General features: G+C 35.3%; 3 protein-coding genes across 3 annotated transcripts; all 3 read left to right on the top strand.

The window, feature by feature from the left end:
• The first annotated feature begins 5,268 nt into the window (after positions 1-5,268).
• Positions 5,269-6,012, top strand: LOC121173952 (uncharacterized). The gene has a single exon (XM_041011810.1). The coding sequence runs from the start codon at positions 5,269-5,271 to the stop codon at positions 6,010-6,012; it is 744 nt and encodes a 247-aa protein (XP_040867744.1).
• Positions 6,013-7,920: 1,908 nt separating this feature from the next.
• LOC121172722 (phosphatidylinositol/phosphatidylcholine transfer protein SFH9) lies at positions 7,921-16,230 on the top strand. The gene is made up of 4 exons (XM_041011922.1): positions 7,921-8,123; positions 14,962-15,344; positions 15,435-15,509; positions 16,113-16,230. Exons 1-4 carry the CDS (start codon positions 8,042-8,044, stop codon positions 16,161-16,163), a joined length of 591 nt encoding a protein of 196 aa, XP_040867856.1. The 5' UTR covers positions 7,921-8,041; the 3' UTR covers positions 16,164-16,230.
• A 6,276-nt stretch (positions 16,231-22,506) lies between these two features.
• Positions 22,507-23,352, top strand: LOC112997633 (F-box/kelch-repeat protein At3g23880). The gene has a single exon (XM_026126880.1). The coding sequence runs from the start codon at positions 22,507-22,509 to the stop codon at positions 23,350-23,352; it is 846 nt and encodes a 281-aa protein (XP_025982665.1).
• Positions 23,353-24,686: the final 1,334 nt, after the last annotated feature.

Genomic DNA, 24,686 nt, shown 5'->3' with positions numbered 1-24,686 from the left:
TACACATTTTATACTTTTTTTAAAAGTATTTTGCGCAGTGCCATATTGAAAGGAAGTGAAACAAAGATTATGACTGATTTATGTTATGACATAGAGCTGACAATAATCTGACCTCTCCAGCTTGCTAATATCTAATCCTAGTGATTGGAGCCTTGACCAATCCAATGCAAATATTTTCTTGTACTTTTGAGAGTCTCATGTTTTTATAGGTTCATGGTCAAATCAAGTATCTTTAGTATCAGGTGTTGTGTTTTTCATACATTATGCCTTGCTTGAACAACTTTTGTAGGTGGAAATTATGCATTAGAGACTAGGAATTAATTTTGATGTAACACAAAATGTTACTCACGCTCATCTGATAGGAGAGAAACACAGAGCTCTATCATGGAGAAATAATAAGGACATAACATCCTTTTATTTCTCTCATTTCCCAGACTCTGTGAATGAAACTTACCTCTGGAATCTATTCCAGGAGTGGGGAAAAGTGTGGGAGGTGTTTATACCTCAATCAAAGAATAAACAGGGTCAACGTTATGGTTTTGTCCGCTTCAAAGGCGTGGAGGACGCAGGTTGGTTGGAGAGACAACTGGATAACAAAATCTACATAGAAGGGAAGAAGTTGTTTGTCAACAAACCCAAGTTTCAGAGAAGAGGTAAAAGGGAAGTGGGAAGAACAGGGGGTGAAGTGGTTCGAGTAAGGAAGGTATCCATGAATCCTATGGAACCCAAACAAGCCAGAATCAACAGTACGACCTCCACTAGTATGAAATCGTACGCTGAAGCTGTCAAGCACGACCATAAGACGAAAGAGAAGGAGATTACGATGCCTTTGATGGGGAAGAAGGGACCAGAAGTTCCTGATGTTTCCGTAGTTATTCAAACTGGGAAGGACAAAACTAGCTGGTTGGATAATCTCTGGGTGGGCCGTTTAAAAAATAGAGGTATGTTTGAGAAGGCGGTGGATGAGGTTCAGGAGATGGTAGGTATGGATGTGAAGGTATCATACTGGGGGGACGACACCATTATCCTTTAAGATATGGACGAGGCTAAAGCAGACAAACTCAACCGCAGAGAACAATCCAACGGAGAGTCAACCATTTTTTCAATCCAGAAATGGACGCCGGAGATGAAGACTGAATTTAGGCTGATATGGATTCATATCTGGGGTGTTCCCCTGGAGATATAGGACACAGAGCACTTTCAGACCTTGCTTTCGACATTTGGAGAGATTGTTGACCTCGACGAGGAGACAGCGGACCGTTCGAGGCTTGACGTCGCGCGGATTCTGATTCGCACAAAGGAGAAACCAATCTTCTCCAAATCGATGATGGCTATGGTTAATGACAACGAGCATCACTTGTTTCTGAGGGAGGAGGTAGCTCGACCTATCGGAAAACGAGGGTGGCGGCCGGAGTTAGAGACTTTTCCGCCATCATCGTTCACGATGGTAATGGAGGATTCCAACAAAGATTCCATTACTTGCGTCCCTGACGGAGCCTCGTCGGAATACAGGAGGGACGGGCAGCGGCGAAGGTGGACCAACGACATCAATCTATGGTGTGCGGATTCCGAGGTCTCCTCTGATGGAGACGTGTCACCTCACCAGCGGGAGCCGCTTCATGCTATGAGCCTGCTACACTGCGCCACGCAACAGGAGGTCTTCAACGGTCCTCTCACAGAGCCTTTGCATGGAAGCAGAATGGAGGCTCGTAGGATCTCCTCCCTTGCTCAGAAGACATTGCCGATTAAGGAAAAAGAAGACGCTGGCCCCAAGGAAGATGACATAGTCAAAGGCGCTGACCTTAGGGTCCTTCAATATAGCCCAGAGGATATTACTCCAGTCCTATGTCCTGCGGTCAATACAAGTTTAAATTCCCCAACTAAAGTGAGTCACGGTTTGAATAATAGCATTCACAATAGGGGGCCAAAAGGGGTAATGCAGAATTTGGGCCTGAATATTAAAGGCCCAGAATCAATTGGAGAAGTAACTACCCATAACCTCAAGGTGTACTCTAAAAAAAAGGTGGGTGCAGGAAGTAGGTATTCGGGCCACACAAAGATTGCTGAGACCAGTAGGAATGACAATAAGTCATCACCTCTGGACATTGCAGATAGTGGCCTCATCTATAGGGAAGATGATGTGTCAGGGGGGGTCCACCCAGCTGATGTCGTTACACCTCAGACCCAGACCTGTCTCAGCCCTATTTCTTCAACCAGTTTCACCAATGCTCTTGCAGAGGATGAGGAGGTTTTCCACCATGAAGTAGCTAGACACCTGGGTTTGACTTTTGATGGTCACTTTAGCGAGGATGCGGTAGCTTCACCAGCTATGATGGGAAGGAATACTCTTGCCTCATGAATATTTTAACCTTTAATTCTAGAGGCTTGGGTGGGGCTGTTAAAAGGTCAGCCATTAGAAAGCTCACTTTGACTAACAATCTTGATGTTCTTTGCATCCAAGAAACAAAAATGGAGTCTATTGATAGAAAACTATGTCAGTATTTATGGGCTGACTGTGATGTTTCCTCGGAGTTTGCTCCTGCAACTAGTTCTGCTGGTGGCCTCTTATGTATATGGAACAATGACTCTTATATAGTAGACAGAAAGGAAGTAGGGAATGAGTTTATTTTTTTGGAAGGGAAGTGAATTAAGGACAACAAAAGGGTTTCCATAATCAATGTCTATGCACCCTGTGAACTTCAAAGAAAGAGGCAGCAATGGGAAGAGATCCTGCAGTTGAAGACAGCTTCACAAGCAGCCATGTGGTGTGTATTAGGTGACTTCAATTCTATAAGACACCAAGATGAGAGGGTGAGCTCAGCCCAGTCTGTAAGTGTGGATCCTAGCATTTCTGAATTCAATGCTTGGATTTCAGACATGAACTTAGAGGATGTTAGGTCTGTTGGGAGAAGATTCACTTGGTGCAGACCTAATGGCAGTGCTATGAGTAGACTGGACAGGTTCCTTATATCAGATGATTGGCTGCTGCAGTGGCCTGACTCTACACAGTATGTGCTTGACAGAGACTTTTCATACCACTGCCCCATCTTGTTGAAGTCAAAGAACATAGATTGGGGGCCAAAACCTTTCAAGGTTATGGATTGGTGGTTGAAGGACAAGGGCTTTCAGCAACTAGTTCAGCGGCAATGGGGCAATTATCATCCTCCAGGATGGGGAGGATATGTTCTGAATCATAAAATAAAACTCCTCAAATAGTGCATAAAGCAGTGGAGTTTAACAAATGGTGAAGCTAATGCTAGAAAAGTTATTATGATTAAAAAGGAGCTGAATGCTTTGGAGAATGGTATAAATGACAGACCTCTATCCCAAGTGGAAGTCACTCTTAAGAAATCTCTTCAAGTCCAATTGTGGGAGGCAGCTTATGCATATGAATCTATGTTTAGACAAAAGGCTAGAGTTAAGTGGCTAAAATAAGGGGACAGCAACTCTACTTATTTTCACAGATTGATCAACCATAGAAGAAGAAAAAATGCTATACCAGGTATTTTCATGGATGGTGTGTGGATTCATGAACCTTGCAGGGTTAAAAATGCAGCTGTCCTTTGTTTCAAAGACAGATTTCTGGAGGAATGTTCTAACAGGCCAACACTGGATGGTGTTTTCTTCTCCTCTCTAGATCTAAGAGACAAAGAAATCCTATTGTCCAGATTTAATGAATTGGAGATCAAATCTTCAGTTTGGGATTGTGGGGGGACAAAAGCCCTGGCCCGGATGGCTTGAATTTTAATTTCATTAAACACTTTTGGGAGATTTTGAAAACAGACATCATGAGATTCAAGGATGAATTCTATATCAATGGATCCTTTCCAAAAGGAACTAATGCTTCCTTTATAGCCCTCATTCCAAAGATTAATGACCCTCAATCTTTCAATGATTATAGACCCATCTCCCTTATAGGGTGTGTCTATAAAATTCTGGCAAAAGTTTTGGCCAAGAGGTTGGCTGCTGTATTACCTCACCTTATAGATGAAAGGCAAACGACTTTTATGAAGGGGAGACACATTCTTCATGGTGTCTTAATTGCCAATGAGGCTATAGCTGAGGCCAAATCTAGAAGTAAACCTTGCATGGTCTTCAAAGCGGACTTTGAAAAGGCATATGACTCGGTTTCTTGGGGTTTTCTTGACTACATGCTCATGAGGATGGGATTTTGTGAAAGGTGGAGGAAATGGATAAATGGTTGTCTAACTACTGCAACCATATCCATTTTAGTTAATGGGAGTCCATCTAAGGAGTTTACCCCTAAGAGAGGTCTAAGGCAAGGTGATCCTCTTGCACCTTTCCTCTTCAATATTGTAGCAGAAGGTCTCACAGGTTTGATGAGGTCAGTTGTGTCCAAAAATCTGTTCAGAAGCTACATAGTGGGATCCTTAAAAGAAGAAGTGAACATCCTCCAATATGCTGATGATACCCTGTTTTTTGGAGATGCTACTAAGCATAATGTTAGAACCTTAAAATGTGTTCTGAGGTGCTTTGAGGAGGCATCTGGCCTCAAGATAAATTACTCTAAAAGTCACTTTGGTTGTTTGGGTAAATCTGTAAGCTGGTGCAGGGAAGCTGCCCAATTCCTTAACTGCAGTACTATGGATTTTCCTTTTATTTACCTTGGAATTCTAGTTGGGGTGTCCTCTAAGAGCTGGATTGTGTGGCAGCCTATTGTAAGGAATTTTGAAGTCAAACTTGCAAAATGGAAGCAAGGAACTCTATCAATGGGGGGCAGAATCACCCTTATTAATTCTGTCCTCTCAGCCTTACCTATTTGCCTTTTATCCTTCTTTAGGATCCCCAAAAAAGTGGTGCAAAAAATTGTCTCCATCCAGAGAAATTTTCTGTGGGGAGGTCACCAAGAGGCCAACAAGATTCCTTGGGTGAAGTGGGACAAAGTTTGTCTTCCTAAGAACAAAGGGGGTCTAGGGATTAAAGACCTATCTTTATTTAATGAAGCTTTACTTGGCAAATGGGGGTGGCAGTTGGCTAATAATCATGACCAACCTTGGTCTAGAATTTTAATCTCTAAGTATGGTGGGTGGAAGGAGGAACTTCACTTCCCAATGGTGGCAGGATTTGAAGAGCATCTTTCAGCAGCAACACAATGACTGTTTTATTGATAATTTAAAATGGAGGGTGGGAAGGGGGTCCAGTATCAGTTTCTGGAAGGATAAATGGATGGAGGACAACTGTAATCTCTAAGGAAAATATCCCCAATTATATTTAATAAGTAAACAGCAGAATTCATCAATCAATTCTATGGGAGATTTTGTGGAGGGTAGGTGGGAATGGAAGTTATCATGGAGAAGGGACTTTTTTGATCATGAAATTCACTTGGCAGCTGATTTCCTAGCTGAGATCGATTCTACTCACATTCACCAATCCAGCAGAGATTTCCTTTGCTGGAAGCCAGATACTAATGGAATTTTTTCAACAAAATCTGCCTACAAAGTGCTGCAGGAGTCTCACCATAGTGATAGTGAAGACAATGTTCTTAAAAGTATGTGGAAATTGAAAATTCCTCCAAAAGTGAGTGCTTTTTCTTGGAGATTTTTCAAAAATAGACTTCCTACTAGGGACAATCTCAGAAAGAGACAGGTCACAATGTCGTCTTATAGCTGTCCTCTATGTGACCATGAAGAAGAATCGATTTATCATCTTATGTTCAACTATGAAAAGACTAGGAGTCTTTGGTGGGAGACAATGAGATGGGTTAATAGAGTGGGTCCTCATTCCATAGATCCAAAGAATCACTTTTTACAATTCACCCAGTGGAATAGCAAAGCTAGGACAAACAAAAGATGGGAATTTCTGTGGCTAACCCTGTCCTTCTCCATTTGGTATCATAGAAATGCCATGCTTTTCAAGAACCAGCCGTTCACTCCTGAAAAGGTCATGGATGATGCCTTGTTCCACACCTGGTCCTGGCTAAAATGTGTGGAGAAGGACTTCAATATGCATTTTACTTTCTGGTCAACCAATCTAAAGGATGTTTTTTCCTAGAGGGGATGGGTTTGTATTTTTGTGGGCTGCCTTCGGTCTCTCCTAATGGGATGCAGACTGTAATTGTCTTGCTTTTATCTTTGTATCTTCAGTACACCTAGTACTGAATTTCATATATAATATATTGATTTTTGCTGTGCAAAAAAAAACAATTAACCAATGGTATAATTAGTAATATCCTCCATTAGAGACTATGTTAATTGAATTTGGGTTAATATGATGCCAAATTTTGTGCATTTTATTTTTATTTGCATAAATTTTTTTTGTATGCATTCACGATATATATCATATATTTCAGCTGCTATGCGACTTCCTCTAGTTATCCATGATGCTATCTGTTATATGATATAGCAGATTATTGGCTTTCCACCATGTTTGTGATCTGCAGTTGATAACACTGGTATCAAGTAAATTTCCAGTAGAATCCTGTAAATGCTAGTCCATTTTTAAAAATAAAAAAAATTGTACAATTTGAAAATGAAAAATTCAATGTGCATCAAAATGTTGTCTGTGCATTTCAGTAGAGCACTTCATTGCATGTTGAAAATGGACTACTTTTAAATTCAATCAATCTAGAATACAAAGATCATTTTGATTCTTGCTAGTGGTCCTTTGTTGATACTTGAAAGTAGGTCATTTGTAAGTTACACTGTAAATCCTGAGGTTTGTAGCATGTCTCTATATTTACACTTATTTCAAGCTCACCCTCTCTAAATTTACATTCACAACAAATTGAAAAAAATCTAGAATATAGAGCATTCAATATCTCAAAATCCGAAAGAATTGCAAATGTGATTAACAACTACCATGTCTATTTGCCATGAACAAAAATTCACCAGTATTCGTTTCTTACCCATGATTGTAAGGCAAAGGAATGATGTGGTAACCCTTAGCTTATTTTAGTGAAACCAATGAAGACAGAACTGATCCAAATGAAAAGGAATTCTATTACTATAGGTGTAGTGTTATGTATATTTGTACACATGTCATCTTATTATCACACCAAGAATAATTTCATCACAGTGCTACCAAATTATGGTTGTGGATGTCAAAACTGTAGTATGAAGGTATGTATGTGATTTAGGGAACAAAATGGGGGGTGGTTGATGCTACTGTTCATCGGTTTTGAGTTTGTGTAGATACTATTTCATTTTGATATTAGCATGTGAATCTTAATGGTTTGCTTATCCAAAGCTATAGATATCTGTTAAATTCAAGAAAAACAGATTTGTTTTCTTTCTTGTTGAACATTGAGGTTCTGCATCTTACCTTTTGTCTTTCAGTTTCTTTGAATGAAGTTGGTTAGTAAAGCACTTTCTTGGTTCCCACTTCAGCTTAGTCTGTCATTTGGGATAATTTTTATGCCATTTAAAAAAGTTGAGGATAAGTTAAACCAAAAGAAATAGATTTCAAATAAAATAGAAATTAGTAGCTTAAATATTCAATTGGTTATTTTTATATTGGGTTTCTCTGAATAAATTGATGGTTAATAGGCTATTTTCTTGGGCTCCATACCAGTAAAGCCATTTGATAGAGATATGTCTATGTAATACCATAGATGCCAAATTTAAAAATTTTAGGATTTGATTGATTAAACTTTAAACTTAATTGAAATAAACAAAATGATGCAGAACAAAAGTGGAAGTCTATAACATTTACTACTTAAGATGGTTAAGGGAACTCTTAGGTAAACTATTTAATTAAGAACTTATTCTATAAGCTCTGATCAAATTAGTGCTTATTTACAAGTTTAACTTTGGAGTTTACTGAAACAAGTTAAAACGAGTTTATTTGGATTAGGTTCTCCATGAAGCTTATTTTAATAAGCTAAAGAAAACTTACAATAACTAAGGTCACACAAGTCATTTCCATAAATCCATATACGCTTGTATAAATGCTCCCTAGAAGATAAATTTGAGGAACTTGTCTATTTCTCCTTTTGTGTGATTATAGTCTTTTATCTTTGAACTTTTGCTGAACTATAGGTTATCTGCAACTCATATGATATGGAACCATATTTCAGAAAAGGATGAGAGACTCTGCACCTACCGGCAATGTACTTGAGCCTTTAAATGCTGCCAGAGAAGTTGTTGGGGATGTTGATTCAATAAGTATGTGATTCCTTATCACAACTTCTTTTTCTTCTTCTTCTAATTAGGGGTTGATCTCTATTTCATTCTTTTTGCATATATTTATTAGAGGATGAACTTGTTTTATGGCTTATAAATGATGATAATAGAACTTGCGGTGTAACCTGTGAACAATATTGGTTTAGATGCCTGACTTTAGCCATGAGAGCATGAAAGGAGAAACATGTAGTTTAAATTTGTTAGGCAAATTATTTCATTTTGTCCATGCTTAACCAAGTCACACCCACAGAATGAGAGGTCAGGATGGGATGGAAGTTCCTAGGGAAATCTGTGTTTCAAGTACGGGATTGATATTTGTTACTTTGTTTTTCTTAGTGCCAGAGACTTCAATTGAAATCTTAGTGTGTATGTGTGTAGTTTAATATTAGGCTCAAATATGTTTTTTATCCTTCTAAAATTCGTGAAGTTCGGATTTTGTCCCTGCAAAATTTTTTGTCTGTTTTTATCCTCATAAAATTATAAGGCTTAAATATGTTTTTGATCCTTAATAAATATTCGATTTTGGATTTACTCCCTAATAAATTATTGTTTAGCAATGAGTCTTTAATAAAACAATTTTACTTTTGATCCTTGACATTTATTTTTAGCCCCTCATAAATTAGCAAATTTTGTATTTGCTCCATGATAAATATTTCCCATTTGTTGTTAATACAGACTAAAACTAAATTTGCTAATTTATTAGGAAGCAAACACAAGATTTTTTTAATTTATCAGAGACACAAAATATCTAGGATAAAAATAAAAGTGTTATTTTATTAAGGACTCAACACAAAGCAAAAATTTATTAGGAAACAAAAACATAAATCGAGTATTTATTAAGGATAAAAAACATATTTAAGCCAAATTATAATATGACATTTTTTGGCAAAGAGCAATCTAAATCTATGTGTATAACTTTTTTACACTAGTTATATGCATAACTGATGTAGAAAAAGTTACATTTACATTGGTTATATGTATAATCAATGTAAAAAATCATCATCGTAGGTTTGGATACAAGCAAACTTTGCTCCAAGACAAAAAATGGCACATTATAATTTTATGAGGATGAAATCTGATGCAATCCTACCCCGCAAGGGAATTGGATAGAAAAACTCCAAGTAGATTGGGCCAGAGATACAAGAGAAGGCCCTAGGGTTCTTATGAGCCTTAGGGTAGATTTCGGGCTCATGGGCTAAGTACGAGCCCGCTTATCTTTGTAAATATTAGATTAAGGTTTCATTATTTTTGGGCCTTGTATTTAGGGCTCCATAATGTAGGTAGGGTACCCTAGAAATATAGGATTTTTCAGCCCTTGAATTTTAGGGCACTTAGACTAGTTTTTGTATTAGGGGTAGTTTTGTAATTTCACATGCACTAAGTGGATATTTGATATGTGTGGTTGGAAATAAATTTAATTGAATTGGTAGAAGCCCAATCCAATTAAATTTTAGAGGGGGAGGTGAGCATTTGCTTACTACACCCCATTGCCACATCATATAGTCACACTCTGTGCATGTCTTTCATGTTTTTCATGCCTCATGACACCTAAGCACACTTAGTGGAGAATCTTGGAATTGATCTTGGATTAGTGGGCTGAACCATAACTAAAATTCACTAATCATAATTAGTGAAATTTTGGCTCCAAAGTTTGGCTCCACAAATTCAATTTCAAATTCAAGTGAAATTTGAATTTCCCTCCAATTTTGTGTGACACTTAGGCTATAAATAGAGGTCATGTGTGTGCATTTTTTTCAACTTTGATGATTTGAATATTAAACTTCAGATTTCAAAGCTCATTTAGAGCACAAAATTTCGTACTCTTCTCTCCCTCTCCCTTCATTCATCTCCTTCTTCCTCCAAGCTCTTATCCATGGCCTCCTATGGTGATGAGCTTCTTCTAGACTCACTTCTCCTTGGAGTGGCGTCTCCTCTCTCTCTCCCTTTCTCCATTTCGCTGCCATTCATCTTCCAAGAAGCAAAGGAATCCATTGATGAAGAAGATCCTAGGCCTACAAGCTCCAATGGAGCTTGCATCATGTGGTATCAAGAGCATCTTCATCTAGGTGATGTTCTTTTGCTTCCTCTATCTTTTTGTTCGGTGAATTCTCTTTAATTCCTTGTTCTTCATCTTATTCTCCATGTATATCCTCCATTGTCTTGTGGTTTGGTTCTGTTTAGAGTATATTAAAAAAAAAAATAAACCGATTAAATCTTAGATCTACACTTGTTCTTGCATTTCTATGGTTCAAATTTTGTAGATCTACTCTTGAATCTTGTTTTTGTGTTGATTTTAGGTTCTATCATTTTTCATTCATAATATTCATGTGCTGAACCTTAGATCTAAATTTTCTTCCAAAATATTGATTAGAAAAAAAAACACAAAAATCTAAGTGTAAATCACTTAATCCATTTTGTCTTAGAGTCATGTTTAGTCATAGTAATTGTCACATTATGTTCTAAGTTTGTGTTGAATTTTTATTTTTTTGATTGAATTCTAGATACATTTGTTCATGTATTCTTGTCATTCTTAGCCTATCTTTTGAATTTTGAGTCTAATTCATGCATGTTATTTAGTTCATAACATGTTCTAAATCAATTCCTAGAAGTAGTCTTGTTGTTGAACTCTTTTTTGTTTTCTAAGATTCCTACATGATGCCTATGATGAAGTTGAGTTGTGGTGCTGAGTTGTGGCTGGATTTGTGAATAAAATAAGTCTTAAGCTCTCTTGAATTGTGTTATTCAAGATAATTGAGCATAAGCAAACACAAATTGTAACTATCCAAGCCTTAAGCAACATAAACACTACTCTTGATTTCTAGGTTGAAATCGCTGGTGCTGGCAACTTGAACATACGAACTTGTATAAATTACTGGGAATTGGTCACTACGTTTTTTGAGCTGAAACTTTTACTAAATTTTCTAGACATCTGGACCAAAATTATAAAAAAAGAACCAAGCGATTTGGATTAAAGGAAAAAATAATAAAAATCTCACAAGTTGGCAGAAAAATTAGTGTCCAGGAAAAAAAAAGAAAAGTGAAAGGAAAGTGTGCTTGTTGTTTTGGCTCAAAATTTGTTCTATAATTGGTGCCTATTTTATACAATCCTAGTTCTGAAATTTCAATTGAAAATTATTGTGAAAACAAGTGCCAAAACTAGAGGTTTCTTGAGTCTTTTTTTTTAGAGTTTTTCTACTCTACTCTAGAGCCATTCTAGGTTTCTCTTTGAGTCCTAGCTTACTTTTTTGTGCTTTTCATTGCTTTAATTGTTGAATAATCCTTGGAAATTTGTCTTGTTAAAACTCTATTGGTTTAGCTTTCATTTCATTTTTTTTTGTCTTTGGTTATTGCTTGTCTCTTTGTTTCCTTGCTTGTGAGTTGCCATATAGGGAATTGGAAAGGAGGATTGGTGCCATATCTTGAAGAATTTGAGTCAAGAAGCAAGGGGCCAACCACCTTAAGAGCTATTGGACTAAGAAGCACTCCAAATTGAGTGAAACACTAAAGAGAGAATAGCCACCACAATTGAGGACTTTTTTCTTTGTAATTTTGTAATTGGCAATTTGCTTTGCTTTCAAATTTTGTAACAAAAAGGTCTTTCATTGGAAGTAAGTTGGGAGCCTCCGCTAGGTCACCCTACTTCCATTTGTGTGTAATAATTTTAGGCAATTTCCCCTTAGGATAGTGAGTGTTTTGTTGGGAACCTTAAATGAGGTCATCCAAACACTCCTAGGATCCGCCTAGTTTGCATTTCTTGCACTTTAATTTCTTGCTTATTTTCATAGCTTATTTCCTTTACCCTCCATTGTCAAACCGCCTAGATAACTTACCTTTTACCAATTAGTTTTTACCTTATCTTTCACACCTCTTTTAGTGTTTATTTTGGCTAGTTTCAACCATAGTTTATTTTACCTTTTGTTTTCAAACCCCCAATAAGAAAGAACCATAACTTAGGAACCAACATGAGTCTTCATTCTTCATCTAGTGTTAATGGTGAGGGTTCTACTCATAAGGACCCCTTGTATAAGATATTAGATGAGTTGAGATCCCTTAAGTTGTGGAAAGAAAAACAAGAGAGAAAAGAAAAAGGTAAAAAAAGAGTGGAAGAAATAAGTCAAGATGAAAGAGAGAAAATAAGAGAGGAAGAAAGAAGAAAAATAAGGAAAGAAATGAAAAGAGAAAAACATGTCTCCTATAGTAGTCATAACTCTTGCAAGAGCCTAAGTGAAGAACTTCGTGACTATTATGAAGGAAGGCATAGGTCACATCTTAGACCTCACTCCCATAGGAGAGAAAATGAAAGAAAGCCTCAAGAGGTTAACATTAAACTCTCATACTTCCATGGGAAGGAAAATGTAGAGGCTAATTTAGATTAGGAAATAAGGGTAGAGCAACAACTTAAAAGGAAGTCTACTTCAAAATCTTATGGCTCTCACTCTTATCCAAAGAAAAACCAAGGTCAAGGAATCTTAAGGGTGAGACCTTCTAAGCCCAAAGATGATAAAGGGAAGACAATAGAAAAGCAACCCCTTAAGGCTAGTATGCAAGAGAAGACTAGCTCCATGAAGTGCTTTAAATGTCTTGGAAGAGGACACATTACTTCTCAATGCCCCACCAAGAAAACCATGATTATGAGGGGCCAAGACATTTATAGTAGCCAAGATGAGACTACTACTTCACCTTCCTCTAGTAAAAGTGAAGAAGCAAAAGGGGAAGAATCTAGTGAAGAGATCTACCCCCAAGAAGAAGGACAACCTTTAATGGTTAAGGAGGAGTGTAAGGAGGTAAATGTCTCCTCCAAGAGGTTAGCTAAGAAGGAAAGACATTTTGAAATAAAGACAAATATTAAAGAAATTTCCCTTCTTAGACAACCTCCACATTTTCTCCTTTGTAAAAAGACACTTGTTAGCATTGCCACATCTCTTAGGCTTGAGTTTATTCCTCAAGTAAAGGAGTTGTTGGATGAGGGTTTGGTTCGCAAGAGATTAAATCCTTGTGCTTTGTTGGTGCCCAAAATAGGTATTATTAGGCACCAAATCCCTAAAATAGGTGGTGTGATGAATGCTTTGGGTGGTGCAACACTCTTTTGTAAAATCACTCATGCATCCAACATCTTCATGATTTGTGTATATAGGGACTCATTAGGTAGGTTTGTTCTTATTTTTAGTTTCAATACAAACTTAGGCACTCATATGGGACACCTTAGGTTTGTCATACTTTTTGGTAGGAATAATCAACATGAAAATACAGAAAAAGGTATGTTTTATTGCTTTACTTTTCTTAATTTTTTAAATTGTGATCAAGGGGTTCCCATGAACCCTAAGAGAATAAAGGTCATTCCTGAGTGGCTCGCTCCACCAAGTGTAAGAAAAATTTGGGGCTTCCAAATCTTAACAAACTTTTACAAAAGGTTTGCCCCATATTTGTCTATTCTTGTAGCACCACTCATTGAGTTGGTGAGGAACCATGTTCCTTCATGGAAAGATGCCCAGGAAATGAGTTTTCAGACCTTACCTTACTTCAACATACTAAACACCAATAATACATATGTTTTTGTTCTTTATACAGGTGTTGAGGAAAAAAGTCCAGTTTCAAGAACCTCGGGATTTGAGGTCAAATCCTTTTCAAGGGGGAGGGAATGATACAATCCTACCCCGCAAGGGCATTGGATAGAAAAACTCCAAAGTAGATTGGGCCACAGATGCAAGAGAAGGCCCTAGCGTTCTTATGAGCCTTAGGGTAGATTGCGAGCCCATGGGCTAAGTACGAGCCCGCTTATCTTTGAAAATATTAGATTAAGGTTTCATTATTTTTGGGTTTTGTTTTTAGGACTCCATAATGTAGGTAGGGTACCCTAGAAATATAGGATTTTTCAGCCCTTGTATTTTAGGGCACCTAGACTAGTTCTTGTATTAGGGGTAGTTTTGTAATTTCACATGCACTAAGTGGATATTTGATGTTTGCGGTTGAAAATAAATTTAATTGAATTGGTAGAAGCCCAATCCAATTAAATTTTAGAGGGGGAGGTGAACATTTGTTTACTACATCTCATTGCCACATCATATAGTCACACTTTGTGCATGTCCTTCATGTTTTTCATGCCTCATGACACATAAGCACACTTAGTGGAGAATCTTGGAATTGATCTTGAATTAGTGGGCTGAACCATAACTAAAATTCACTAATCATAATTAGTGAAATTTTGGCTCCAAAGTTTGGCTCCACAAATTCAATTTCAAATTCAAGTGAAATTTGAATTTCCCTCCAATTTTGTATGATAGTTAGGCTATAAATAGAGGTCATGTGTGTGCATTTTTTTCAACTTTGATGATTTAAATATTAAACTTCAGATTTCAAAGCTCATTTAGAGCACAAAATTTCGTGCTCTTCTCTCCCTCTCCCTTCATTCATCTCCTTCTTCCTCCAAGCTCTTATCCATGGCCTCCTATGGTGGTGAGCTTCTTCTAGACTTATCTTCTCCTTGAAGTGGCGTCTCCTCTCTCTCTCCCTTTCTTCATTCTGCTGCCATTCATCTTCTAAGAAGCAAAGGAATCCATTGATGAAGAAGATCCTAAGCCTACAAGCTCCAATGGAGCTTGCATAAAAAACGGATGAAATTTTTTGTAGGGACGAAATCCAAACTTTAATAATTTTATAAGGACAAAAAACATATTTTATCCTTCATATTATTTGTTGCTGAAAGTTGTATCTCACAACTTTATCACTAGTTTGAGGCATTTGGAATCTTCATTTTGTTTCCTTTTCTAGTAAGGAGAATTTTGTATTCTATACTAAATGTAAAAATTGGTGAATCTGATAGGTGATTCAAACAACAATTATCTCAGAAGACTACAGGAGAAGCCAATTCCATATATTATAAGTATTTTGGCTCAAATCGCAGTCAAATTGTTAACTTGTATTTATGTAGTATTTGCGGCATTGGGGAAATGTTTTGTGGTTCGCTCTGTAGACAACCAACCAAGAAGCCATGAGAAAACCAAATCGGCTCAATCCAATTCCGAGGAACAATTAATGACTCCGGCGATAAAAGAGCCACTTTGGCAAAGAATTCAGAATTTAGAGGCAGTGGTAACTGAGATGGCTAATAAACCTAATACAATTCCTCCTGAAAAAGAGGATATTCTTCAAGAGTCATTGAGTCGCATAAAATGTATAGAATATGACTTGCAAAAAACAAAGAAGGTAGTGCCAATCTACCACAATTGTTCACTTTGGGTTTCATGTTTAGAGATTTTACAGTATTGTGTTGATTGAGTTTTCTGCTCATGTTAGGCCCTGCTAGCCACTGCTTCAAAGCAAGTTGAGCTTGCCGAGTCATTGGAAAGCTTAAAGGAGAGTAAATTTGACGTAAGTTGCTGTTGCCCCCCAGTTTCGGTTTGAAAAAATATATAAATTTAATGGACTGTCTTATAATGCTGCTTTGATCCAAGTGCATACCTTTCTATTCATCTGATGAAAAACAATGAATTACGTTTATTTCTACTGAGTGAGTGTTAAAATCTTTTGCCAGAGATTTCTCTTTAGAGTACACACACAATAACTCCTTTTTATATCCTATCCTTCTGGTAAAAATTGCAGAAGTCCTTCTCACATAGTTGAGCTTTCAGTATTAAGGACACATAAATGCTAATTTGTATAGGAAACTCTTCCAAGTGGATTACGATTGTAAGGATCCAAAAGTAAAGCTACATCCACCACCACCATCATATTCTCCTCACTATACCTTAAATTGAGGTCCTTGATCAATTTGAGTTGTGCACATCTCTGCATTACATTTTACTAATATATTACTCAGTTTGAGTTGTGCACACATCTTATTGTATTGTTTTAACGTGTTATTCTCAGAAGATGAGGTCGTAAATGGGTTTTGGTGATAAGCTTTTCTATTTATTTGAATGCTTGTATATAGTATATACAGATGATAAATTGATAACTTTTCCTAAAAAACAGGGAAGAAATTCATGTTGGCCTAAAAATAGAAGTTATGCCCCAGGAAGATGAGCCCGTTTTTCAGCATCAGTTTGCAGTCCATTGTTTTTGATACTTTACAGCTGAATTACTACCAGAGCTAAACTTCTATTGGCTTATATAAAAGAATTACTCTCATTATCATATAGGTGGCTTTCCTTCTATTTATATAAACACAATTTTATACTCTCTGACTCCCTGAAAGAAACACTGGTATCTTGTAATATTCATTTCTTTTCAGGCTTGAGGAATGTGGGCTATGGGGAGTGCATAGCCCCAATGTATAGAAGGCAACAAGAATTTTTTATGAAGATTCTGGACTTCAAATACTCCTTTTAAATGTATAACTGAGTGTGTTAACCACATTTATTTTCTTATTGGCTTTTCTGTACAGAGGACATATACACAAAGTATGCTACTCAAATTCAGATGTATTTTAATACCCGATGCATATATGCACAAAAGAAATATTTTCTGTAATACATTGTAACAAATAGCGAGCGCTTAACAGTAAATCTTGGATTTTACTAGAGGATGTGCTTTCCCCGGAAATTTTTAGTTTTGGATTATCTTTGTTACTCTAGTTTTTAGAGAAATTACTTTTCATGGACTTTATAATGGGTCATTTTGTTTAAAACTTAAAATAAGTAATTTTAGAATAAGTTTTTTTTTCTTTCTTTCAAAAAATGCTTATTTAATAAGTAAATAGGATTTGCTTATCCAAATAAGCAGAAAAATGTTTATTTTAAGTAAAAAGTAATTTAGACAAACACATTAAAAATAAAATAAAATAATTACTTATTTTATTAAGTTTTTCTTCAACAAATAAGTTTAAATCAATTGACACATTACGAAGTGTCAACGGGCATGTTATTAAGCCACTATATCTTTTGGTTTGCTTGTAATTACTCCCCTTCTCATGAGAACAATGCTATTGAATTTGGTAGAATTCAACTGAACTCAAGAATAAGAGTGAAATGTGGTTTGTGACTCTTAATTAATCCTGATAAAAGGATTGATCAAGTAACTGTGAGAGTAATTCTAGAAGAGTCACTCTCTATCCTCATCCTTCATATTTTAGTATAATAGTTATATATAAGTTACTTATTATAAATGAAGAATGATAATGAAAGAAAACTCTTTAAAGATTATTCTTTATAATGATAAAAACTATTGGAAATCAGCTCACTTGAACCTTTTAAAATAAATAACGGTCTTAGTTATGTGTAGCTTGGGAGTATTGGCGTTACAGGGACGAATCCAGCTCTCTTGAAAATTTTCATCGATATAAATATATTTTTTTAAAGTTAATTAGTATAAAATTATATAAAATTAGTTTTGTATGTTGTTACTCTAATACTAGTTAATGTTAATTAGTATAAAATTGTGTAAAATTAATTGTGTGCTTGTTATTATAATAACAATTAAGGTTATCATCATCTAATAAAAAAATTTAATTTCAATTTTGTATAAAAATAATTTTGTTTATAAAAATTATTATTTATTAAAAGTTAGACATATAAACAATTATAAAATTATAAAGAAAGAAAAAAAATTAATTGACATTAAGAACTTTAATTTTTATTTCCTTAATCTAAAGGTATTAACTGACATTTGCCTATAGTTTGAAACTTCTATATACACTGAAAAGACTGAAAAATTCACTTTTAAATTTTAATAAAACAAAAAATTGGCAATTAAATCCAAATTTGTAAACATTCAACTGATTCAATCTAGTTTAACTAAACATAACGTTCAAATTATGGATTTATAATTACGTTAAATATTAGATATTAGAGGAGAAATTGTGTCACACATAATAATCTTATCTAACTTAAATATGATTATAATGAAAAATATACTTGTGGTTTATAAAAAAAAATTAATCTAATTTTTATGTTAAAACTGATTTTGATTGACTTTGGGATAGTCAAAAAGAATTCAACATGTGATTTCTTTATTTAATTAATTTTATTAAATTACTTTTTCCAGGATTGATCGGACCTGATTGCCTTAACCCGTGGATTGAAAATTAGTGTTGAGAAGTCTAGAGCTTTTGCTTCTCGGAGATTGTCTGGGGACATCAGAACGGATATTTCAGATATTACTCAAATTGGTTTCGCAAACAATTTGGGAAAATGTTTGGGATTCAAAATGTTCCATGGAAGGTGGACTCTCTTGGCTGGATGGAAATGAAGGTTCCTCGCCGATGCAAACTCAGTTTTGGCAGCACTCTTGGCCCATGGAATGCACATTGTTGGAATAGTATTAAAAAAAAATTCAAGTGTCACATCAACAAAAATTAATGTGCCAAAATCACATCTTAAGTGGGGGCATGATACCCAACCAAAGAAATATGGGGGCTTTGATGTTCGTATAGCAAGACACCAAAGCTGTCATATTGGATTGAATTTGGAAGACTAAAATTCCAGCTAGCTGTATGCATTTTTTTAATGGCAGATATGCCATGTTGCTCTTCCAACTAGCTACATCAATTCTCTATCACAAGACGGGTTACTGATTCTAGCACGTGTTTGGGTTGCATTAGTGCTGCGGAGGAAACCAAAATGCTCGTGATGTTTGGAGAAATATGAAGCCGAATATAACTCCCCTGGTTGCATGAACAAGTCATGAAATATGGCTTGATCTTTATGCAACCCCGTTGGCTCTTTTTGCATTAAACATTGATGGTAGCGTGATACGCAAGGAGCATTGTGCTGGGTTCGACGGGATCATTCGTGATCATGAAAGGAAGTTTTATTGCTGGCTTCAATGGTAGTTGTGGTGCTACAGATATCTTGCATGCTGAAATCCTGGCTCTTTATCATGGGATTCACAGTTGTAATTGGAATAATTTAGAGATACCAGAGGGTGATTTGTTTTTTTTTTTTAAATAGCTGGTGCCACCTCTTAATCTCCCCAACATGGTCAATCATGATTATCCTCATGACCTTTTTTTTTACCATTAAGATAAAAAAACTAATTAACAAATTAATATTTTTCGATAGAAAAAAGAAATCATGGCCAGATCGTGAAATTTCAGTATCCAACACACGTTGCGAGAGGAAAATATGTGTGCAGAGATCTTTTGACTAAGCTTGGTACTTCTACTGAAGCTGAGTTTCTACCCTCCTCCTGTCCTGACATAGAATCTCTAGTGCAGCTGAAGGATGCTATAGGGTTCTTGATCCTTCAGATTCAGTCTTTGTTTCTTGTTTGTTCTTTTTCTTGGATTTATCTCTCATTAAAAAAATATCAATGAAAAATATGATGGATTAACTGGTTTTCCTTTTTCTGGTATCGGAGAAAAGATAATGATTTTCATTGGTCTCATTATTCAGTATTTGGATTTGTACATTTTTTATTGGTTATTATCTATTCATTCATTATATTAGTAAATTTTAGTTTTTTTTAAATAACAATATTTGATGCAAAAATAAAATAAAATGATTAGAACTAAAGGTATTAATTAATAATTATTATTTCATTTATCATTTATAATTATTTGTAGTGTACATGTATTATAATGTTTTAATATTTATTAATATGTAATTTTCGCTAATACCATATACAATACACGTCTTCTATAATAATAAAAAATTGTATAGAAGATTTCATTACATTCATGAATTATATGTAAAAAAGATGGTATGACAATTAATCAATTAAAATTGTTAATTATATAAAACATAATAGTACAATATATTTTTTATATAATTGTTGAAATTTTTAATATACAATTATCATTATTCTTCAAATAATAGTATTTGAAACTGTGCAGTTAATTAAAAAAAAAAAACACAATGAGTGGGGTTTGGAAATTAAATTTAAAATATAAACTAAAAGGTGGAGGGTATTGTATTAGAGACTTGTTCATTGTCTTATAATTTCTCTGTCTCAAAGCTGCTGCGCTTTGGTTGGCACATGGCAAGGGGAGTTGATAAATAGATTATGCCTAAGGTTGATGCTCAAGTGCCAGACTGGGTGCAACAACATACGTGGATTCATGGGATTCAAATTCCCATCACGCTGTGGGTTATTTGGAGGGCTAGGAATAAAAGCATTTTGAGGAGGAGATGGGGACAACTACTCAGTGACATGCGCAAGTGTAGTCTCTTGTGCATTATACTAAAAGTTGTGTGTTGGGGAACATGTTAATTTGCATGAGCAAAGCAGATGGATTTGCTGGGTGAGACCTCCTTTAAGGGCGGTGACATTGAAGGTAAATGGTAGCATGATGGGTAGCCCTCCTAGGGCAGGGTTTGGAGGACTTTGTAGGGTTCACCATGGAAGCTTTCTTGTGGGCTTATATGGTCATGTTGGAGGGCAAGAGATCTTATATGCTGAGATTTAAGCATTGTTGTGCTTGCACAGGTTTAAATTACAGTTTGCAACCACAATGCAATGCAATGATTTTTCGACTCACCACAATACGATCGCAACTGCAATTTAAAACCATGGTTGCGTTGTTTGAATATTTACTGGGACTCACCATAATACAACCGCAACCGCAACCACAATTTTTCGACTCACCCTCATTCATTTGAGTAATAATATGCCTTTGTGTTATAACATGCATAGCAATGAGATTGGGCTTATCAAGAAGTTGATGCCTTTGTGTGCGGTGCAGCACACTCTAGCTCCATGAGGGAAATCAGTGCGCAGACGTGTTAGCAAAACTGGGAGCTAATTCTTTGAGTCCTCTTGATGCTTTGCATGATCCCCCAGTTGCAGGCAGATGCACTGAGGGTTGTCTTCCCAAGGCTGTAATTCACTTTTAGTTTGTGCTTCCCCCTTTAACAATTAGAATTCCTATCTATGTGTTTGCATGATTGATTTTTTTTTTCTTTTCTGGAATCTGCTTTTGAGTGGATATGTCCGGTTTCAGGTATTTTTGAAAGAATACTATATCAAAGTACATATAGCATGAGTGAAATGTTGTCAAAATGTTAAACAACTAAGAAGCAAAGTGATTTAGACCTCAAATTTGCAAACGAAAGATTCGAAAGAATTGTAAGTTTTGAAGAGGCCATATGCAGCATTACCAGCAGTAATTGTTATCAGGTTTTGTTTATTTGATTTTGGTAATAAAGATAGCTACCAGGATAGGCAGGATTTTATTACAAAATATTTATCTTTTGAAGTTTTATTTATTTTTATATAAATAATTTAATTATATAAAATAATTACGCATCCACTTTCTTGTTTATTATTATTATAATAATTTTAAAACGAAACTTTTTCCTTATAGTCAGTCTCTTCTCACCTAACTAAAGATTTATTGAAGTTTTTTTTATCTATTTGTTAATAGTTTTTTTTTTTTTACTTCACTGTCATAATAGTTTAAAAACCTTTTAAAGTTTTATTTTACTGAAAAATTTCTTATTGTAAAACTTTTACTTAATTATTCATTCATTGATCATTGTTATATATTTTACTTTTATGTAATTTAGTAAAAAAAATGCGAAATTTCCTCACAGTTACCCCATTATTTCCCATTTACTCTATTAATTCCATTTTCAAACTATTTTTACGTAGTAATTATAAAATATAGCATATTCTTAAATTATTATATACTCCAATAATAGTTTTTAGTAATTATAAAAAATTATTTGTAGTTATTAAAATGGACTATGATTGGGAGAAACATATCTAATTTTTCTTTTTTCTTTTTCTTAAATATATGTCATAAAATTTTAAAATATGTCGAAGAATCTGATGATAAAAACTGTGAGAAACATATCTAATCTTTCTTCTCTTTCTTAACCCAAATGGACAAAAAATGTTATGTGTATTTAAATCAGGATTTATTGCACTAAATTTGTTAAGAAATTGTTTTTAGCTCCTGCATCTTTCGCCTGATTTATTTCCAATTTTATTACAGCAATTATTAAAAGATTAAAAACATTTGTCTCTGAAATAAAATATATTCATTTATCGAAGGGTTAAACCCTAGAAACATTGGGACATATATATATATGCACTGTTCACGAAGGTCCATGTCTTGATAGGTACAGAATTTGGATTCAGAGTGTTTAGGCGCTTCGCTGAAAGCCACAGAAACATGCGACCAGAGAAGAAACCATGGTCGTCACTCCTCTGTAACGAAATCATTGAGGAAATCTTGTCTTATCTTCCCATGAAACCTTTGATCTGATTCAAGTGTGTGCGCAAGGAATGGAACTCCTTGATGTCAGAACCCTATTTTATCAAATTGCACCTTTGCAAATCTGCTGCGAAGGACGATTTGGAACACCTTCAATTGATAAAAAATGTCTGCCTCGAATCCATCCCTGAAATCCACATGGAATCGTGTGATGTAAGTTCGTTATTCCATTTCCTACAAATTCAAACGTCCTTGTTCAATTTCGCAAACATGCCAGGTTACCATCTGGTCGGTTCATGTAATGGGTTGCACTGTGGGGTTAGCGAAATACCAGAAGGATACCATGTTTGTTTCTGGAACAAGGCGACAAGGGTGATATCCAGAGAATCGTCAGCGCTGTCTTTTTCCCCGGGCATCGGTCGTAGAACAATGTTTGGGTTTGGCAATGATCCGTCAAGTGACAAATACAAGGTTGTAGCAATTGCGTTGACTATGCTCTCACTTGATGTATCTGAAAAGACTGAGATGAAAGTTTTTGGCGTGGGTGACAATAGTTGGAGAAACCTTAAAGGTTTTCCTGTTCTTTGGACTTTACCTGAAGTTGGTGGAGTGTATCTGAGTGGAACCATTAATTGGGTTGTTATTAAGGGAAAAGAAACCATTCATTCTGAAATCGTAATTATTTCTGTTGACCTGGAGAAGGAGACTTGCAGATCACTGTTTCTTCCGGACGATTTTTGCTTTTTTGATACAAATATTGGAGTTTTTAGAGACTCGCTGTGTGTTTGGCAAGATAGCAACACTCATCTTTGCTTGTGGCAGATGAGGAAGTTTGGAGATGACAAGTCTTGGATTCAATTAATAAATTTTAGTTATTTACATCTTAATATTTGTCCTTATGAAGAAAAATCAATGATTTTACCATTGTGCATGTCTAACAATGGAGACTTCTTCATGCTGAAATTCACTAGAAATGCTGATGATGAATACCAAACAATTCTGTATAACCAGAGGGATTGTAAGTCTCAAGTTTCTGTCGCTCCCTCAGGTAGTTTCAGAACTTTGTTGTGGCGCAACCACAAGCTTTTTACCAAAAGTTTGGTCATACCTTATTGAAATTCTACAGATGTGAGTTCTTGATTACCCTATTTAATTGGCATCATCTAATTTCTGTCTTTTCAATTATATAATGATAATCTCGAACGCTTTGTCAGATGTTTAATTCTTTGTCACTTAATTATGTGAGATCTAATCTATATCATGTAGATTCCTCTTCAAATACTCTTTGCTCTGTCTGTAAAGGGACTTGGTAGCTTTGCTCCATTGATGTTTTTCTGCTGCTTTACTTTGCATTTTCTTTTGCTAAGGGAGATCAATTATCCTTCATATTCCTCATCTCCTTGTACTTTTCTTTCCATCATGATGAATTTTGTTACCCCTCTGAAATCTGATATGAAGAGGAATGGAAAGAAGGAAATTAATATAGAACTGAAAATGCAGCACTAAATGCGGAAAGAATTGATAAGCATTCTAATTCATTGTCTCCTTCCAGTTTGTAATTTATAATGGAAATTAATACTAGCCAATTTCAAAGTTCAGTGTCTGTGTGTGTGTGTGTGTATAATTTTGAGGACAACCTCATTAGTATTTGATAGATGTAAATCTTGGTTGAAAACTGAAAGCTTCCTTGTTCTCTAATATAATATGGGGATGACCGAGCAATTGCCAACAATTCTGAATTGTGATTTCATTGAGGTAAACTGAAATTGGGGGTAATGATACCTATGCTGTTTTAGATTTAGTCTCTGTTTGGATTGGTGGAAGAGGTTGGGATGGAATATAATGTTATTATGTTTCATTATTTGGATTTGATAAAATGAGGATTAAATATAATGGAAACTAGTGAAACCTATCCCAATTTGGGGGGATGAGAGGAGCTAAAGGTCTAACTTTGTATAAATTATGAAGTTATGGTTCTATTCTTACCCTCTGATTATCAATGAATGAATTGTTTCAGCAGCACATTTCTTCTATGCTCTTTACTGCTACGTTTTTTACACTTCTCACCTTGCCTGCACCATGCTGTAGTTGTCTTTTCTCTATTATTTCAATCACACAAATCAGGTAATTAAAATAAAAAATGAATATTAGACTATTAGTCCATGACTCCATGACCCTTTAGTTCTTTATATTTTGATATTTTGTTAAAATTATTTTCCTTTTCAATATAAATAAAATATTGGTATTTTTAAAGTAAAGGTAATATGGGAATAAAAAAAGTTATCACTTATTTCATCCGATCACTTTCCAAACAGTTGATCAAGAACTTTCTTCCATTCCATTATAAAATATCTAAACAATGAAATAGAACTTTTATTCTATTATGTTTTGTTTCTCTCCAATTTGTTCCATTTCATTTCCTTCCACCAATTCAAATAAAACCTTAGAGA

The sequence above is a fragment of the Glycine max genome, chromosome 18 (genome assembly GCF_000004515.6).
Source record: "Glycine max cultivar Williams 82 chromosome 18, Glycine_max_v4.0, whole genome shotgun sequence".
Classification (NCBI taxonomy): Eukaryota; Viridiplantae; Streptophyta; class Magnoliopsida; order Fabales; family Fabaceae; genus Glycine; species Glycine max.
This window is presented reverse-complemented; position numbering and strand designations above follow the sequence as displayed.

Coding starts and splice junctions, on each gene's coding strand:
- LOC121173952 (XM_041011810.1), top strand. CDS start 5,269: ATGGGAGATTTTGTGGAGGGTAGGTGGGAATGGAAGTTATCATGGAGA.
- LOC121172722 (XM_041011922.1), top strand. CDS start 8,042: ATGAGAGACTCTGCACCTACCGGCAATGTACTTGAGCCTTTAAATGCT. Junction 15,345..15,434: donor ACTTGCAAAAAACAAAGAAG/GTAGTGCCAATC, acceptor TGCTCATGTTAG/GCCCTGCTAGCCACTGCTTC. Junction 15,510..16,112: donor TAAAGGAGAGTAAATTTGAC/GTAAGTTGCTGT, acceptor CCTAAAAAACAG/GGAAGAAATTCATGTTGGCC.
- LOC112997633 (XM_026126880.1), top strand. CDS start 22,507: ATGCCAGGTTACCATCTGGTCGGTTCATGTAATGGGTTGCACTGTGGG.